At 45.5% G+C, this 19,524-nt stretch overlaps 2 protein-coding genes across 2 annotated transcripts; one reads left to right on the top strand and one right to left on the bottom strand.

Moving 5' to 3' along the window:
• Positions 1-291: 291 nt before the first annotated feature.
• Positions 292-4,411, bottom strand: CHCHD2 (coiled-coil-helix-coiled-coil-helix domain containing 2). Its single transcript, XM_038158433.1, has 6 exons — positions 4,385-4,411; positions 2,865-3,004; positions 2,631-2,798; positions 1,852-2,098; positions 1,150-1,300; positions 292-615 (listed from the first exon to the last, which is right to left on the bottom strand). The coding sequence occupies exons 1-6, from the start codon at positions 4,409-4,411 to the stop codon at positions 605-607; spliced, it is 744 nt and encodes a 247-aa protein (XP_038014361.1). The 3' UTR covers positions 292-604.
• Positions 4,412-7,052: 2,641 nt separating this feature from the next.
• VKORC1L1 (vitamin K epoxide reductase complex subunit 1 like 1) lies at positions 7,053-19,447 on the top strand. Its single transcript, XM_038157998.1, has 3 exons — positions 7,053-7,304; positions 17,726-17,835; positions 18,494-19,447. The coding sequence occupies exons 1-3, from the start codon at positions 7,111-7,113 to the stop codon at positions 18,718-18,720; spliced, it is 531 nt and encodes a 176-aa protein (XP_038013926.1). The 5' UTR covers positions 7,053-7,110; the 3' UTR covers positions 18,721-19,447.
• The last annotated feature ends 77 nt before the right edge of the window (positions 19,448-19,524 follow it).

The raw sequence follows: 19,524 nt of genomic DNA, 5'->3' as shown, positions 1-19,524 counted from the left end.
GTGTTTACTTTATCAGCCCCAAGGATTTGAGCAAGGCCTGACGTGGCTGCTCCCTCTGATGGGAAAAGGAGAGTTTGCACTTTGCATCAGTCAATACTTTAAAAATAATTATGATTTTCACATAGCAGCCATGGCTTTGTCACGTGCCTGAGCCAGGCAGGAGGGAAGGCCACAGAACCATCCTCTCAAGGTTCAGCCCTGTTACAGCACGAAAAGAAACATCTGCAGGACACCCTGCCAAAATCAATCCTCACCCTTCTACTCCAGCACTCAAACTCAACCAAAGCAAGGTACTTCTAGAGAGAGAATTTTATTTATAGACATTACATACATCCAACACAACAATCAGCAAAACCAGTTAAACCCACGTTAGCTCATTCTGCTGTATTATTCACTCTTCCATTTTGTGCTAAATTAAATTGCGGCTGTGAAGTTGGATCATATCAGAGGCAGCTATGGCAGGAGTCAAGCCACAGAGATGACAGTGTGAATACATGAACTAACAAGATACCAGGCAGCTTTAAACTTTATTACTGAAGCTTTTTGTTTTTCATTCATAGGTCAGTTCTTGCAAGATGATCTTCAGCAGCCTCCTTGTGCAGCCTTAGGCCAAACCTGAAAGGGAAAGAGTTTTCTCAGTGAGTTTTGGATCCCTGAATGGAAGGGTAAGGAGGTATCCCAGTAAAATTCGGATGCCTGAATGGAAGGGTAAGGAGGTATCTCAGTGAATATTGGATCCCCAAATGGAAGGTGTTTTCCCTGCCACAGGACAGATTTGTCAGGGTGTTCCCCCTTCCCTCATGCATTTGCTGAGATATGCTGAGCTGCAGACATCAGCACTGGTGCACAGCTGCCTCCTTCCTCCCAGGACAGGATGGTTTTGTTATCCTTAGAGCTCTGCTAATGCCCCAAATGTGCTGCTGCCACTTTTCCAGTCATCTTCAAGCCACGCACCAGCACAAACACCAGGAATTCACCCTCTCTCCACCCCACAGGACCCAAGCACGAAGCCCAACAGAACAGCAGCTGCTTTACCTGACTTCAGGACACCTTCCTCACTCCCCAGCTGGATGAAAGCCCCAGGACATGATTCCCACAATACTTTTACTGATTATCCCATTTAACAGCCTGCCAGCACTGGATACTCACCATTGGAAATCCTGCACTGCTTGAGCACCTCACTGAAGCCCTCACACAGCTTGAGGTCAGTCTGCTTCTGGGCACACTCCAGGAATTGTTTAATCTCATACTGGCAAGGACCCTGCTGCTGCTGCTGGGCAGCCTGAGCAGCCTGGGGCTCCTGAAACACCAAATGGCTCTGTAAGGACCCTTCCAGCAAAGCCAAAGCACCCCCACACTGCTTGCTGAGGGTTCTTCCCTGCATTTCAGTCAAAATCTTCATTTTTTTAATGGAAAACAAGTGCAGGACTGAAGTACAAAACAATTTTTCAGCAGAGGAATGCCACATTCAGAGCAGTTTTTTAAATTACAAACACTTGAGTGATTTTGGTACGTTCAGGTAACTCTGGATGGCACCTGAGCAAAGGTCTCCCCAACATCAGACCTGGAACATGGAAGTCCTGCCTGAATCAGAGGAATACAGTACAAAATAACACCAACACCTTGCCACACATCCCTCCTGCATCCCTCTGAGCTCTTTTTAAATGACTCATGGTGAGTTACCTTGGAGATTCAGTCTATAGTTACAGACTATATATAGTTTTATATATATATTATATAAAGACTGTAAGCACCCCAGCTGTGACTCATGTGTTTAGGGCTCCAGTAACTCCCTGAGCCCACGCGGAGCTGAGCTGCCATCAGTCAGTGTCCAGCCGTGCTTCCCCTCACCTGGTAAGTGACATCAGGCCTGGCAGCTTCCGAGCTGCCCCCTCCACTAAATCCTCCGGTGATGGCGTGGCCGATGGTGTGTCCCACGGCCGAGCCCACGGCCACCCCGGCAGCGGTTGTGGCCATCTGGGCCATCAGCCCCGGCTGCTTCGGGGCCGGGGTGGCCACGGCGGAAGGCGGAGCCGCGGCAGGGACAGAGGCTCGAGGAGCCGGTGATGGAGACGCGACTCTCCTCGGGGGTGCCCGGCTGCAGGGACACAAAGAGAAACATCACTTCATCATCATCATCATGATCCCAAACCGTGCCGGGCAGAGGCCACACGGCTGCAGGGCCAGCAGCCCGAATGTCCCGAGCTGGGAGGGACGCTCAGTGTCACAGAGCGCGCTGCACAGGAGGCCCCAAGGATCACGCTGGGATGACACACACCCCTGTTACACACTGAAGGAATGAACTCGGTGTTCTGGTAAGCGTCTTATGCAAGACAGAGCCAGGGTTACAGGCTTCTTTCTGCTCACACAGCTGCTTTGGGGAAAAATACATTATGACCCAAAAGCGGCCGATTACCACGGTGCTGGTGTCCAGGCCCCGCGGCCGAACAGACCCCCTTCCACCCCCCAAATCGCCCAACCCCGCTGCGCTGACCCATAGCCAGCCCAGCTCAAAGCAGCCGGGCGCTGCCACCGCCCCGGTGCGTCACCCGCCCGCACGATGGCGGCCAGGCCACTGCGGCCTGCGCGGGGGAGAGGGGACAAGGACAGGGGGCCCCGGCCGCCCTCACCTAGCGGGGGGCGGCACGCGGGACGCGCGGCTGCGGTTGCCCTGGGCATGGCGGCGGGGAGCGGAGGGAGGCGGGAGGAAGCCCCGAGCGGCGCGGAGGGAAGCGGAGGAAGCCCCGAGCGCCACGGCCCGGCCCGACACCCGCACGCCGCCTCTGAAGGTCACCGCGCTGCGTCACTTCCGGAACGGCGCGCGCGGGGCGGGGCTGAGCGGAGGCCACGCCCCCTCCGCCTGCCTGAGGCGCCGCGCGGGAGCGGCCGCGATGGCGGCGGTGGCGGTAAATAAATAAACGCCTAAAGTGCGGCTAAACCCGGGCTTAGGGGACTGTTGGTCGTAATAAACGTTTAAACAGCGATAGACCTGCGTCTGCCGGACCTTCAGCCACAATAAGCACCTAAACTGTGATAAATACGTGCGTGCGGGATCCTCGGTCATAATGAACACTTAAATCGCGTGAAACCCGCCTTTGTAGGATCCTCGGTCATAATAAGCACCTAAGTAGTGTTAAACCCTCGTCTTTGTGGGACTTTCAGACATAATAAGCACGTAAGTAGCGATAAATCTGCTCTTGGATCCTGAGCCACAATAAAAACCTAAATCTGTGAGGGACCATGGGTCACAATAATAAACAACTAAATCTGTGAGGGACTGTGGGTCACAATAAACACCTAAATCTGTGAGGGACCGTGGGTCACAATAATAAACAACTAAATCTGTGAGGGACCATGGGTCACAATAAACACCTAAATCTCTGAGGGACCGTGGGTCACAATAATAAACAACTAAATCTGTGAGGGACCATGGGTCACAATAAACACCTAAATCTGTGAGGGACCATGGGTCACAATAAACACCTAAATCTGTGAGGGACCATGGGTCACAATAAACACCTAAATCTGTGAGGGACCATCGGTGACAATTATAAACACCTAAATCTCTGAGGGACCATTGGTGACAATTAATAAACTCCTAAATCCGTGAGGGACAATTATAAACAGCTAAATCTGTGAGGGACCATGGGTCACAATAAACACCTACATCTGTGAGGGTCACAATAAACACCTAAAGCACAATAAACCTGCACCCCTGGCACCTTCAGGCACAATAAGCACCTAAATCGCCATGGGAAGTGTTCCAGCCTTCAGGAAATCGTCCTCTGAGGAAAAGGAACCTCCAAAAGCCTCTCGGAATTCAGCCCTTTGGTAACGTTACAGATTTGATTTTATTTCTATGCATTAATGGGTTCCTCTGGAGCAAAGAGGAGATCCCATCAATGCATGGAACATCTCCAAGGGGAGCCAGAGGATGATCCCTGTGAAAAATGCGTATTTTATGATTGGCTTTTCGCAAATATTAGGATGAATATTATCTGTGTTATGTTAGAAAGTTATGCTGTATTAATTTTTTCAAATATAGTTTCAGGTTATAACATAATGTTAAAATAGAAACTGTGTATGTGGGATATTTTTTTTAAGAAAGGAATGAGGTACTCACGCCCGATAGCAGCCACAGGACACCTAAATCTTTCAGAGAAAAAGAATTTATTGCTCCATTATCAGAAGAAATTAATTTCTTCCCGCCTTGCTCAGCCCTGAAGATGCTGTTTGGGATTAAGAAGAAGAAGCTGACGCTGCCCAGACAGAATCCTTTGTTTGAATGGAATTGATGCATCATGTATGAGGGGTATGAATATGCAACAGGCTGTTGCTTTTAAGGGTTAATCCTCTGTTAACCTGGGTCCTTTTTCGGGCTTACTTTGACCAGAAAAGGCACCCGGACCATCTGTAACTCTTTGTGTTTATTGTCTCGTGTTAGCCTAATCTCAATTGTTCAAAATTTTATTACTCTAATTATATTGCTATTTTTATAACCATTTTATTACTATTAAACTTTTAAAATCTTAAAAACAAGTGATTGGCGTTTCCCACACCCAGCAACAGGACGAGGAGTAATGGCCATAAACGAAAACACAGCAAGTTTTACCTCAACACGAGAAAGAATTTCTTTATGTTGGGGGTGGCAGAGCCCTGAACCTGCAGCGTCCCTCTTTGGAGACATTCCAACCCCACCTGGATGTGTTCCTGTGTCACCTGCTCCAGGTGACCCTGCCTTGGATGATCTCCAGGAGTGGCTTCCAACCCCAACCAGTCTGGGATTCTGTGATTTTCACCCCACAAAAGAAGCCAGGGTCCCTCTTGCCCCCTTGTCCCCACCCAGGGGCCGAGTCTCCTTGCTTTAGAGACACTTGGAGCAATAAATTCATTTTAAAATTAATTTATTAGCTATTGTATTAATGGAGCTGTTTCTATACATAGCAGCAAAGATAAGGGATACCACAGTCAACAGTTATGATAATTTGATTTTAAAAAAATACTTGTTGGCAGTTTCTTCACTTGAAAAGGAGTGAAAGACCAGACATTTCAACATCTTTTGCATCAGGGGATGTAACTGTAGCCTGATGAAAGAAGTGCTAACATTGTGAGTTTATAGAGCAGAAGTAGAGCTCAGAAAAGCAGTTGCTGACGAGAGAATTATCAGGAAATAAATATAAATGATAAACCATGCACAGAACAGGGGCATCTGCAGAAGCTCAGACTCTGGTGCTGCTGCAGGACTGCTTCTTCTCCCTGGCTCTTGGCCTCTCTCCATCTCTGAGAGCAATAATTGAGCAATAATTTTGCTTTTCTAGAGTTCAAGCGACTCGTTTCTTAATGAGTGGTTTTCTCAATCCTTTTTAATTGACACTTTTCAATTTTCACTCTTTCTTTTTTTATTTTTTTTGCTGGCAGAGCGATTCTTGACGCTTGAAGTCATTTTGTGAGCGCGCGTCTCTCTTGGATTTGTTTTGTTTTGCAGAACAATGAGGGCAGGATGGCACTGCAGACGGGATGAATGCTGCCATTGTGCTTTGTCCTCCTGCTTTCCTTGGGAAAACTCCAGAGCTCCCTTTTTACCGGCTCACCCTCGCATCTGCTGAGGCACAAGGATTTGGGGAAGGGCACGAGAACCAGTAGCTTGTGGCCATCCCAAAACCAAAAAATCAGCAATAATGGTGATTGTGGTGATGGTCACAGCGAGCAAAGCTTGTTTCTTTTCAGCTGCCATGGCTTTGATGTGGGATTAAGTGGTTCTTTAACCACACCACAGGGATTAAGTGGTTCTTTAACCACCAGCCAGGTGCTGATGTTTCTTTTGATAGAAAGGTGTGAAAGAAAGAAGATCCAGCCCTGGTTTTGTGTTGTCTGTCCGATTGTGAGCCAGTGTGGCAGAATGGGATCCCAGATCTGGGAAATAAGTGATGAAATCCCATTGCTCAAGTGCAAGGCTGAGCGAGCCCTGGGGAGTCCATCAGCAACTGCTCCTGAGCCAAGGGGAGCACAGGGCTGTGGTGAAAATCAAACTTTTCATAGATTTCTTCTATCGTCTGTCCAGATTACACATCCCAGACAACCTCGTGGTGAGTTTGGGAGTGTACCAGGCCCTCTGCACACCAGATGGGCTCTGTGCAGGACGCGGGAGTTTGGCACGTTCTGTCCAAAATCACGGAAAAACCCCTGGAGAACGGGGCTGAGGCTCACATCACCTTAGCTCCGTGAAGTGACACATCATCCCTGAGGCTCAGCTCAGCCAGGGAGACTTTTCCCCCATTTTTCGTGATTGCCCATTTTCCTCGTGTCTCAGATCAGAGGGGAAGAACGGGAGGAAAAGCCCGTTTTCCTTTTGGAAAGCCCATATTTCTGCTAAAAAAAGCTTATTTTACTGCTGGAAATACCCATTTTTCTTCTGGAAAGCCCGTTTTCCTGCTGGAAAAGCCCATTTTCCTCCTGGAAATGCTCGTTTTCCTTTTTGAAAGCCCATTTTCCTTTTGGAAATGGCCATATTCCTGCTGGAAATGCCCATTTTCCTTTTGAAACAGCCCATTTTCCTCCTGGAACTGCCCATTTTCCTTTTGGAAATGCCCATTTTCCTGCTGGGAAAGCCCATAGTTCTGCTGAAAAAGCCCATTTTACTGCTGGAAATACCCATTTTTCTTCTGGAAAGCCCATTTTCCTGCTGGAAAAAACCCATTTTCCTTCTGGAAAAGCCCATTTTCCTTTCTGAAAGCCCATTTTCCTGCTGGAAAAGCCCATTTTCCTGCTGGAACAGCGCAGTTTTCTCTCTGGGTTCCGGCGGGGCGGGGGCGGCGGCGTGAGGGGACTCTGCCGGGGCTCCCGGCGGCCGCCAGGGGGCGCTCTGCCACGCCCCCCTCACCCCCGCCCAGGCCTGACGTGACGTCGTCGCGAGGCGCCACGTCCGGCGCGAGCGGCGAGGGGCGGGGCCAGCGCGGGGGGGAAGGGGGGAGGGGGTTGTGGCGCGCCCGCCAGGCCGGCCAATGAGGGAAGCGCGCGCGTGCGCGGCCGGCCAATGAGGAGCGCGCGCGTGCGCGGGGCGGGGCGGTGCCGGGCGCGCGTCGCGGGCTGAGGCGGAGGGACGGGGCCAAGATGGCGGCGCCCGTCCTGCTGCGGGTGTCGGTGCCGCGCTGGGAGCGGGTGGCGCGCTCCGCCGTGTGCGCCGCCGGCATCCTGCTGTCCCTGTACGCCTGCCACCTGGAGCGCGAGAAGGGCCGCGACAGCCACTACCAGGCCCTGTGCGACCTCAGCGAGAGGGTGCGCTGCTCCGCCGCCATCACCTCCAGGTGAGGCGCGGGTGGGACCCGCCGCCGCCCCCGCGGGGGGAAGGGGGCTGAGGGCTGCGGGAGCGGCGGGGACGGGTCCCGGAGTGCTGCCTGCGGTGCCTCGGGGGGTGCTGGGGGCCGGGCCGGTGCTCGGAGGGGCTGCGGGCCGGGCGGGGGCACGGAGGGGCCGGGGCAGCCGGGGCCGGGGCAGCGCTGCCGGTGTGGGGCAGCCCCGCGGCTGCAGGGCCGCTGTGGGAACGGGGATTTTCGGGATCGCCACGGCTCGAGGGTGAGGCACCCGCAATTGCTGTGTTGTAATCGGTGGCAAATAGGTGGAGTGACAGGCGTTTTAGTGGTAAAGGCTCGGCAGAGTGGAGTGCTGGAGCTGTGAGCAGTGGTTAAGGACAACATAAACAAGTGCAATTGCGGGTGGTTCGCTTTGTTAGCTTTAATTGCAGTATCTGGATTGCGTTTTCAGTGGGACGTCTCCTGGCAGCACAGGAGATGCTTTGGTGATCCAGAGGAAGTGCTTCATTCAAGGGAGGCTTGGATGCCTCCGCAGCACAAGCCCAGTCCAAATCCTGACTTATTTTGCAGATGTCCAGCCAGTTCAGTAGTTGTTTTCTAAAGGCCAAGGGCTCTTACTGCTGTTAGGAGAGTCATTGTATAAATCTGCTTCTAGAGCAAATCTGTGTACTAAACCTTTCCTCTTTGTTTCAGTGACAATTTTGTTATTGTGTTAGTGCCCTCAGTTGAATGGGTACTTGAGTTTTCCTTCTTCCCCTCTCAGTGTAGCCTGTGCAAAAGCTGTCACAGTTTTTATAGAAGTACTTGCTGTATCATCATAACAAGCCAGTTTGAGGGAGTATTCCCATCCTCTGTCAAGCTGGGAGCTGTGAAATTATTGAGGCAAAGCATCCAGGGAGCTCTTTTTCCTGAATCCTCTTCTGTGGTGACAGAAGTGAGATTGTGTGGCAGAGATCTGTATCCCTGGCCACCTGATATTGTGACTGAGTGAAGGCTTTAACTCTGCTTTTCTGTCTGCCTCAGATCATCTTTAGTTTGTGAAGGTGCTTGTTCATGTCTCTGCTTGGAAAATGGCCTGAAAGTAGAAGTTTGGCTCTAACTAGGGAGAAAGCTTCAATAAACTCACCGGATAAATTCAAATAATAGAAATTAAATTATGCTTAGGCTACTGAGATTAAACCACGTGAGTATCATCAGTGATTTAACTTTGATCACAGGTACAGGGGTAAAAAGAGAATAACAGAGACTCAAGCATTAAGTGACAGACACAGGAGTAAAAAGAGAATAACAGAGATTGAAGCCTGTTCTTGTATAGAATTGATCCTCCAACAGCTTTTTGTTGTTGCAGCCAGTGCTGCTGTTGTGACAGGGAGTTGGATGTCACACTTTTGATGCGTGTTTACTGAACACTTGGGAGGAGGAAATTACCTAAAGATATAATTGGAATTATTTCTAATTATGGAACCAAGCCGGGTAATTGCAGCGTTCATTAGCAATGCTGCAGCTGACACGTTGAGTAAGACCTGGGAATCCTTTGCTGGAGGAATTCTAGATGATAATGTGAGGAGTTAGGGATAAAATGCTCTCAGATCTCCCGGCAGTTGCTAGGAGAACCATGCCTGGAGTGAAGCACTGCAAATGCCAGGAGAGCTCGTGATCGTTGGAGCAGGTGGTAAAAGGAGTTTGTGGAAAAGGAACGTGCAAGTTCTGTTCAGTCCAACCATATTTGGAGAAGAATTTGCTTTCCAGGCTGTGCAGGACGCAGAGGGGGAGTTCTGCTTTAAAAGTGAGGCAGGAGGGCAAGGCATTCAAGTTGGAAAGAAATTAATCTTATTTTCCACGTTGCCACAGTCCCCATCCACTGTTCTGTCACTTTCTCCAGCTGAGTGTTCCTTGCTCCCACATCACCAAAGGAGCTTCATTTCTAAAAGGAACTTTTGATCACACTTTAGATTTCACTGAGGCTGTAAAGCTTCGATTTTGTGTTCCAGCTTTTTCACAGGTAATTCAGATTTATTCCACATTTCTTTTCTCATTGAGCTGTTCCACTGGCAGTCAGAAATGAATTGATTAGCTAAAGATTAGAGTTAGCTCTGCAGATTTAACTGGGTGAGAAACTTCTGTTCCTGCTTTGGCTTTTAGATGGTTCCTTGGGTTATGTGACTTTTTATTTAAGCTGGATTTGCTGATGGAACTTGGAATGTTGCAATCTTCACAAGTTGAATTTTGACTCCAAGAGTGGGCTGAACTTTAAAAAGCACTTAATGCTGTTAGAATTCATTTAAAATGCATAGAATAATTAGAATAAATTAGTTTATTCTTTCCTGAGCTGACTTTCTGGTGGTTTGGGCAGAGTTTTTTTCACCAGCTGTTGGTATTTCCAAGTCTGGCTTTTAAGCCAGAGCTAGCATTGGCACAAGAGCAAGAACAGAAATGTAAAGACTGCCAGCATGCAGAGGGAGGAGCACAGAAAATCTCCTATCAGAGCCTGACTCATGCAGAAGGTTATGTTGGAGAGATCCCTTCCCAGTATCCCTTACCCAAAACATGAATGGTCAGCATATTTCAAATTTTTATCAAGGGGAAAGTTCATTAAATAGTTTAAAAATAAAATTTGCTAAGGAGTGGCTGATAATAGCAGGTATTAGGGCAATACCCAACATCCATGGCAACTGCTGTATTTATTTTAAATTAATTGCTGTCTGATAGTTGAGAATAATTAAGTGTCAAGAATGCCTTTCTTTATAAACTGGCTGTTTTATAAACTAGCTCTTTTATAAACTAGCTGTTTTATAAACTGGATAGTAGTTTTGGACTGAACAATATTTTTGATCTTGCTGTATTTTCACAGTGGGAATTACAGTCATAAAACACACTTCAAGTCATACAGGTCATGCTACAGCTTGAAATAAAATGTGACCTTTAAGTGGTAATGCAGAGACCCAGAGCCTTTGGCTTTGGTCTTTTCCGTGCCCTGAGAGATTTTGGGATCCTCTAATACCTTTTTGCTTTCTGTCTTGCTGAATTGGAGATTGCTGGAGGATAAATGAGGGCTTTGAATGACTTCAGCAGCCTGGCGTGCATTAGTGAACGCTGGAAGAGAGCCTCAGGACAGCAGCACAAGCGAGCAAAGGGCACGTGTGTATCTTTAGCAATATTTGCAGCTGCGTCAGAGCAGGGGTTTGGCAATAGTCAATATTGATCTTTGCCTCGTCGCTGAAGGAGTTCTGGAGTCAAAATAGCATTTTGGGAACCTGCATGTCATTGGTATTTTAGGAATTCCCTGTTCTGTTCATGGGCAGAGTCTTGGATTGGTGTCTTGTGCTTGAGGCACTTGGAAAAGTTGTGAAAAGTCTGATGTGACAGGATGGCTTGGGTTGGAAGGGACCTTCGAGGTCATCTCATCCCAGCCCCTGCCGTGGGGGACACTTTCCTCTGTAAAAGCTGCACGTGCACCTTGTGTTTTCTGTGGATGCACCAAAACATTCACCTGGTAGCTCCTGAAAACGCCTGTTCAGTGTGGGGTGTGTCTGAAAGGCTGGCCTGTGACAGGTGTAGTGTTACTGTGTGGTTCTGCTCGCACTCATAAATCACTTTAAACCCTGAATTTACACCCCTTGTGCTCTGTTTGCTTGTTTGTGCTGCTGTAGAGCTGTTCCTCTGCAGAGTGGGTGGGAATTGCTCTAAGAACTGCGGGTAAAACTGCCCTGTGCTGGTTTCTCAGCAGAGCACACCTTGCTGGAACTGTTCTGGTGCATCTTTACAAGGATCAAAGGGACAAGAACAACCCCCAGCTTCCCTTGTCCAAGGAAAGGGGACACGGAGAAAACTTCCAGACTGCTCTGTGCTGGTTTCTCAGCAGAGCACACCTTGCTGGAACTGTTCTGGTGCATCTTTACAAGGATCAAAGGGACAAGAACAACCCCCAGCTTCCCTTGTCCAAGGAAAGGGGACACGGAGAAAACTTCCAGCCCTCCCTAAGCTGATGTTTAAACAGGTTCTGATGTGGGCAGTTCCTGTAAATGTCTTGTCTGTCAAGTTTGCCTAATTCCAAGTAAAGAACATTATGTAGCAGTTATTCATATTTATAATAACAAATTCCTGATATCCCAGGATTTTTTTTCCAATGCTGCACCTGCAAGCAGATATCCAGATACGTTTGAGGTTTTCAGCTGCAAGTGATAGTGACTGGTGTAAGGTGTTAGGAGATGAAAAAGGGATTCTAGATTCACTGGGTTTGCTGTCTGAGGGAAGCTTGGAAAATCTCTGCTTTGGAATTGGGCAGGGAGAAATTGGAGGAGCCCAATTCAGTGCCACAGGGGAGGGAAACCCAGAGTCACTCCTGTGCTGAAGGGAAACCCTGCCCTGGGAGCCAAGGTTCTCTGTCCCTTGTCCCCAGCTGGGCTGGCCCTGTGCAAGCAGGGCTCAGCACTGGCACAGGGGGAGCAGAGGGTGTGAGCTGGGAGGATCCAGAGCTGATTCCATGGGCTGGAGAGGGGAGGTGTTCCAGGAATGCTGGTAGAAACCAGCTTGGAGTTTTAAAGTCGCTCTTAAAGCTGCAGAAGCTGAGAACTCAAATGTTTTGGGGTTTTTTTTTTCCATCTTTCTTGTAGAAAATTGATGGTTTAATACTGATACAACACTTACGGACTGAGGCACATCTTTTATAAAACACAGCAGTGCCTCTGCTGTGGTAATCTTTTATTTTCCATCCTTACAGTGCTCACACAAACGTGTTAATTTTTGCTTTTCGTAAATATATCATTTCCAGCCTGACTAGAATTTGTAATAGGGCTAGGAATTATTTTGCCTGGTGCAAAGTAAATTTAACAAAGTGCTTATAATTCAGACTCAGGCTTCATTTATGGCAGCTTAATAGAAGAGATTAATAAGGAAGGAATAGAAGGAATCAGTGCTGTTGGCTGGTATCTTGAATAGCCAGTGCTTTTGTAAAGGCTGCTATAAAATAATTATCCTCTGTCTGCTTAATATTTTGCTGATCTAGACACTGAGAGTTTTTACAGACTCTGTCTGAAGCAGAGCTGGAGGATATATAGAAGAAAACCTCATTTAGTTATGCTAAATGCTGCTAATAGATTTAAACATGAAATTAAGTGTATCAACATTTTTGAGCACTCCTGGCAAGTTTACAGATGGGAGTTTTTAATCTTCTTTTTTTGTGGCTTCTAATTGAAGGCTTTTACTTAATTTATTAAAACTGTTAAGAGTGGCCTTGAAGCCATGAATTCGATTTAATCCAAAATCCTCTGGTGAAGCTGGAAAGAAGTTGCAACCAAAGTTTCTCAACATGCTCCAGATCCTTTGACCTTTCTATGAGCTTTTCCCTGAAGGCAGGGGGTGAGCTCTGCTCCTCTCTGAGAACTTTCCTTCTGGACCAGAAATTATCTCAGAAGTCCAGTGATGCTTAAGGAAATGTGCACATCACTTAGCAAATGTAGTCTTTTTTTATTTTTTGTTTTTGATAAAATGAGATTTATTGTTTCCTCAAGGTTACAAAGTGGTAAGGGGTGCTTGCTGTTGATAACAAAATAATGCTCATGGGGTGATAAATAATCCTGAAATGAGAGGAAGTAACTACTGCTTAAGTAACTGCTACCCAAAACCATCCAAATTTGGGTTCTTTCCTTGCAGTTTGAGTACAGAATCTTTGTTATTGTTTGCCCTTTTGCACCAAACCCAACCACTGAGAGAGAATTGTGTTGGCAAAGCTGCTGCTGCACAAATGCAGAGATTTGGGATCAGAGAAGCCTTTGAATAATCTGATCCCCCGAGGGATTTGATTGCATTTCCGAGCACTCCTTGAGGACACTGGAATGAGACCTGGGAATTGTCCTTTTTCCAAGGCGTGCTGGACCTGTCCTGAGCCAGCGTGGTTCTTTCCATGTGAGAATGGAAATACAGGGGTTCTTCAGTCCTGGGCATAAACCCAGGGGGTTGCCAGGTGAAATCCAGGGGATGTGGTTCTGCTCATCACCAGGGGTGGTTGTTGAGGTCAGAAGGGCTCAGAAAACATCTGGGACATCCAGGAGGTGTTGGTGCAGGGGAAACCCCAGTTCAGAAGTTTCAGCTGATCCTTAAGGACAGCGGAGGCCAAGGGAAGATCATTCCTGGGGGATGATCTTTGACAAAATTGTTCAAAACATCTGCAGGCAGCTGTCAGAGCTGGGGCTTGGCTGCAGAAACACTCCAGCATTTCTTACAGGCTGCAGGGGACCCTGATCCAACTCCTGGCTAAATCAACACTTTCTGGTTGGTTTGTTTGACTTGGTGGGCTTGGCAGGCTTGGAATTCTGCTGCTTTTGGAGCCGGTGCTGACAACTCAGAACTTGTAACTTGTTAAACTGGAAGGTTGTTTGCTTGTCCTCTAGAATGTTTGAGATGCTGGTGGACTAAAGGAGGTTCTTCTGCTCCCTTTAGGATTTTCTCTGCTAAATTATGCTCAGATGTTTCAAGTGTGTCCCCTAATATGCTGTTCAGGAACACAGAGGATGTTCATAACTGTGCAAACGAGATTGAAATGGTTTTAGTGATGTAAAAGTGTAAGATTTTATTGGAGGTACATCACTTGTGGAGCACAGTGACCTCAGTACTTTTTGTCTTCCTGTTAAGAAGTAACAATTGCACACAAATACTGCTTTAAACTTCTGAACATGCAACATTGCTGAGCTTTGTCAAGTACCTCAAACCAAAAGGGGCATTGTTTAGAGGGTGAATAACAACTTTCAAAACCTCCTTTTGATAAAAGAAGACTGAAAATCACTGCAGTGTTCAGTTGTAGATGTTAGAAAAGGAGATGAATCACTTCATTTTCGATTTCTTGAATCACTTTTTGATATTTTAAAGAACATTCAGAGTGGTACATGCAGATAGGGAGGGAAACTGAGTTACAAAGATGTCTTAAAGGTTTGTTCCTTGTAATTAGCTCAGATTGCTTTGGGTTTTAATAGCAGTGAAACTCGGGTGTGGTGAGAGTGGGTTTGGCACCTGTGTGTGTCAGAGGCTCTGAGTCACCTCGGGTGACAGTGACCTGGATCTCAGCACAGAGCTCCTGCTCCTCAGGGATGGAGCCACCAGGCAGAACCAGGAAAAGCCTGCAGAAATCAGGCTCTGCTTTCATCTTGCTCTGCAAGCAGCTCTGCATGTCCTGCAGGTCATTCTGTTTAGCATTCTGTATATTTTTTTTTTAATGATGCAAATGATAACACTTCTTCTAAATCACGTTTTTTTGTAAAATGCAGGTTACATTGAATACTTCTGAATTTACTTCTTTGCAGTCTGTCTTGCTGTTAGGACTTTCTTCTTGCTATTTGTTTGCCATCTTTTTTTAGACTTTGAAATTTATCATTGATCAGACAATTCTCACCTGAGTCTGGTGTGAAAATGAACACTACTCGGTGTGAAAATGCACACTATCTACTCGGTGTGAAAATGAACAGTTTTCCTCCTTCCTCCACTTGCTGGCAGAAGTTCCTGGTCCATTGTGAGTTTTACAACCTTAATAAAATTAGGAGACAATTTAGACTTTTCAGCAGGGAAATGAGATGGGAAAGGGAGTATACAAAGTAAATGTAGAAAGTCGAAATACTTTGCTTTTCGGTTTGATGCAGAGCTCTTGCTCCCACTCCCAACCTTATAAGGCTGGGAAAAGTGTCCTGTGCTAAACCCCGGGCTGCTTAGCTGTCTCCAAGTGTGTGGAATAAGATGTGAGATTAGACCTGGACTCCATGGGCTGAAATTTAATACTTGATGTCCTCAAAGCTGCTACGAGGCCAACGAGACACGTAATGAACTCCTGCATGTGGAAAAAGCTTTCCCTGTGCTCTGACCTTGCGGCTCTGCACGGATCACTCCAGGACTCTGACTCCTGGGAAGGGCTGGAACTCATTTTCCTTCCACTGGCAACATTTTATTATTCTCTTGCAGAGCAGCATAATAAAATTCTCTTGCAGGGTCAGGCTCTGTAAAATGCCTTTCCTGATATTTTGAGCTCTGGTTTGCTCTCAGACAGATGACAGGATGTGCTGAGCATCAGAAGGGAGAGCACTCAGGTAGGGGTGGGTTCAGCATCCTGCAGCTGGTTGGAGTTAGGCTGGTGCTGAACCTTTGCCCACTTTGGGTGGTGCAGGAAAACCTGAGTGTGTTCAAATCATTTTAATGTCACCCTGACATCAATTCTCACTTGGAGACCACGACAATAAACAACCCGTGGATGGCAGGCTGAAGCATCTATATATAAATAAATATAAATATTAAAATTGTATAAATAAATATAAATATTAAAATTGTATAAATAAATATAAATATTAAAATTGCATAAATAAATATAAATATTAAAATTTTATAAATATAAATCTAAATATAAAAATTTATTATAATTTATAATTTTAACTATTTTAAATTTTATATTAAATAATATATCAATTAAAAATTTAAAATTTAGATATAAATTTTTAATTTATAATTAAATTTTATAATATTATAATATATTTAATATAAATATTAAAATTTATAATGATAAAATAAATAAAACTAAATTTAAAATAACAATAAAAATAAAAATAAAACTAATAAAATAAATAAAAATAAAAATAAAACTAATTAAAAACAAAAATAAAAAATAAAACTAAAACTAATAAATAAATATAAACTTTATTTATAATAAAATAAATAAATATAAACTTTTAAATGTAAAAATTATAATTAATGTATTTGTGTGGCTCTTTAATACAGCCTTTGGAATTTGGACAACACAAGACAATTGTTACATGTGCTGGGACCATCTTATCAAAGGAAGGCTAAAAAATTAACAGTTCCCAATTAAAATCCAGATAACATTTGAGGTGTGGGAGGAAATCTCACCATAACTGAGGTTCTTTGTAATTCTTTGTATCTTCCATGGCCCCAGAGTCGCCCTGGGGTGAGAGCAGAGAGCCAGGCAGTTCTGCACTGCTTTTCCTGGCAGCTCTGGGATGCTGAGGCTCTGTCCCCTGGAAGAGCATTGTCTGTGCTGCCTTGAAGCTTAATATTGACACAAAAGTTTCACTTTTAAAAGATTTCAGACCAAACTAGCTGAAAGTATGTTTAGTTTTTGACTGTTTATACAGAAAATCTGCTTTCTAAGAATTGGGACCTGCTGGGTTTCTTGGGGAGAAGAGCACAAGAGTATTAATAGTGAATTCCAACTTAGTCTGCAATTAAAATGATGAGTTTAAATGGCTTTTGCACAGATGGCTGTGAGACTAGAGAGTGTTTTGGAGATGATAATAAAATGTCCTAATTATGGTGCCTCTTTCTGTGAGGAAACTGCTTGTGGCGTGGTGATGGCAGGTCCCAGGTGAGTGACATCAGCACCGTTCCTGCCACGTGCAGGGACAGACCTGAGCCGTGTCTTGGTTCAGCAGGGCCATTGCCCCTAGGACAGGAAACTTCCTGAAAACTGCGCTTTCCTTGGAGTTTCCTGCCGCAGCAGGATGAGGAGTGGCACCTTTTTACCTTGCTCAGTTAAGCTGCTAATGTGTGGCAAACCTTACATTTGTTTGCTTGGCTTGATGCTCCAAAAATCCACTGGCAGATATCCCGGTGTGCTCTTGTGAGTTAAATTACCTTGGAGCAACAAAATAACTTCATATTTCCGAGTGACACTAATAAATAGGGTTCTCACTTTGCTTTTACAAATAACGGCGTGATCTGCCTTAGGGCATGGAATTAATGGTTTCTGGCACAAACACTATTGCTAATTTAATCTTTCCTCCTCCTTCTGCAGCAGCAGTTTTGTAGGGCTTGTGCTGCTTTCTGCCTTATCACAGGAAAGCTGAAAGTCACTTTGTAGGGATTTCAGGTGTCGGTTCAAAGTGTCACACTGTGCAAGAGCTCCCACAAACGAGGGCCGGGGATCTTGTGATGGTGCCATCCTCAGCTCGTGTGCTCGACAGATTTGGGTTCCTCCTGAGCTGTTTGAGGAGCAGCTGAGGTACAGATTTATGCCCTGATTCTCCTGCTCCGATGCAGACAAGTGAGTGGAACAAATCCTTGCCTCAGCTTTGTAGTGACCTTGTGTGATGCAGAGAGCTGCTAAAGCTCTCCCTGGGGGAAGGAAGTGTTTATGTGACAAAACAGCTCCAAACTCCAGCCCTGGGAAGCAGAGCTGGTGTTCAGGGCAGTTCCAGCTGGGTGAACTCAGCAGTTCCTGGTGTGTCAAACAACTTCAACCAGCAAGGTGTGGGATAAAGCTGTGCCCAGTGCTCCCCCTGTTGCTGCTTGGTTTTCCAGGAGAGCTCCACGTAAATCATGCCAGAATATGTGTCCTTTTCTTTCCCCAAGAGCCCTGAACTGGAAATGCTGCTGGAAAGCAGGAGGTGGCCAAATGAGAGTTAATTAGTTTCCCTGTTTTACAGATGGGGTCGAGGATTCGGTCTCTTGGGCTCCATCTTTGGGAAGGACAGTGCAATAAATCAGTCAAACAGTGTTTTTGGCCTGGTGTTTTATATACTACAAATGCTACTTGGTAAGTATTCATTCACTTCAGAGCCTCAAGTGCTGAGCAGGGCTGTGGGGATGAAGGAGGAGAGCAATATCCATTGCACAATCTGCAGGACTCCAGATAAATGCTTCTGATTTTTATATCTTGGGTTTTTTTAGCAGCACTCTAATGATACATCTGTCCAAAGGGCTTAAAAACCCAACTGATAACAAGAGTAATTGCATTTTCTCCTTTTTATTGCTATTAATAATCCAAGCGTGAAGACAGTTTCTGTGCTGGTATTTTCACTCCAGTATATTTGGCATTGCATTGCATGGTGGAAAAGAGAGGGAATAAAAATGGAATGGGCAAGTTTTTTAGGAGTAACAGAGAGAGCAGGCAAAAAAGTGCATGAAATATAATTTTGTGTATTTCTTGGTAACTCTGTGGTTTGCTACAAAGCTGTTAATCCTGACAGAAATAACTTGACCATGAATTTTCCTGTAACTCAAGAATATGAGAATGGTTAATCCTGCACACACTGATTGTCACAGGGCTGTCAGACAGAGCCTTAGCTACTCCTCTCCAAATACCCAGGTGGCATTTTAAGCAGAATTTTGTGTAACTGTTGCTGAGTGGCTGGTTTCAATTCACTTTTGCTCTGTGTGGAGAAGGGTGAGTAACTTTGTCTCTCTTGTTGCAGGTATGACAGCCAGTGCAGTAGCAGCTCTAATCCTCATGACATCCTCCATAGTGTCTGTAGTAGGGTCTCTGTACTTGGCATACATTCTGTACTTCGTGCTGAAGGAGTTTTGCATTGTCTGCGTGCTCACATATTTGCTGAACTTCATTCTCTTTATCATCAACTACAAACGACTAGTTTATTTGAACGAGGCCTGGAAGAGGCAACTCCAACCCAAACAGGAATAACCCCTGCTGGAACTTTTGACTGACAGTCTGAAGACCCAACTTCCATTAAGTTTATTTTGCAGTAATTTTTTTATTCTCCATATCAGACACTTTTTGCCCCCCCTTTCCCCCACGAGAATCATAATGGAAATTTTGAATTCTAAATTTCAAGGGGCCCCAGATAATTTCTCTGTGCTAATCTTCGGTTTCAATGCGGTTATGAAAGAAAGCTCTATAACAATCAAAGACAAGCTTTAACTTTACTTTGAAGGAGTTTTAGCCACAGCAAAACCTAGACTCTGTCTCTTCTCCCTCCACTTGTGAAGTGGGTAACACTTGCTATTAAATATCCTGTATATAAATTCAGGTATAACAAGATGTGATCATGACATGAAATACTCTAGACTAGCATCACCATATTTAATGTTGCCATGTTTACAGTAAATGTATTTTTTCTTTTTTTTTTTTTTCTTTTTTTTTCTTTTTTTTTTTTTTTTTTAAAGCTGATGGACTTAGATTTGACTAGGACTTATACTGTAAATAAAATTAGAACTCTTGGTTTCATCCCTGGAGAACTCACTGTCCCATGGGTTTGGTGAGGAGCTGTCAGAGGGTTCAGCTCAGAGTCGACTGACAAGATGGAAGAAGTGACCTCTAAAGAACATGGAGTTGCTGCTCTCACTGTTGTGCTTTCACAGGAATGATGCTTGGGGTTGGTTCCATTTTTTCTTCTTTTTTTTTTTTTTTTGTCTCCAGTAACAAAAATGGAATTAAAGCTGAAACCTGAAGTATGCTGATTAAACGACAACCTCATTAATTTCTGTA

Source organism: Motacilla alba, chromosome 19 (genome assembly GCF_015832195.1).
Source record: "Motacilla alba alba isolate MOTALB_02 chromosome 19, Motacilla_alba_V1.0_pri, whole genome shotgun sequence".
Lineage (NCBI taxonomy): Eukaryota > Metazoa > Chordata > Aves > Passeriformes > Motacillidae > Motacilla > Motacilla alba.
Note: the sequence above shows the minus strand (reverse complement) of the source record. Positions and strands in the feature narration are given on the sequence as shown.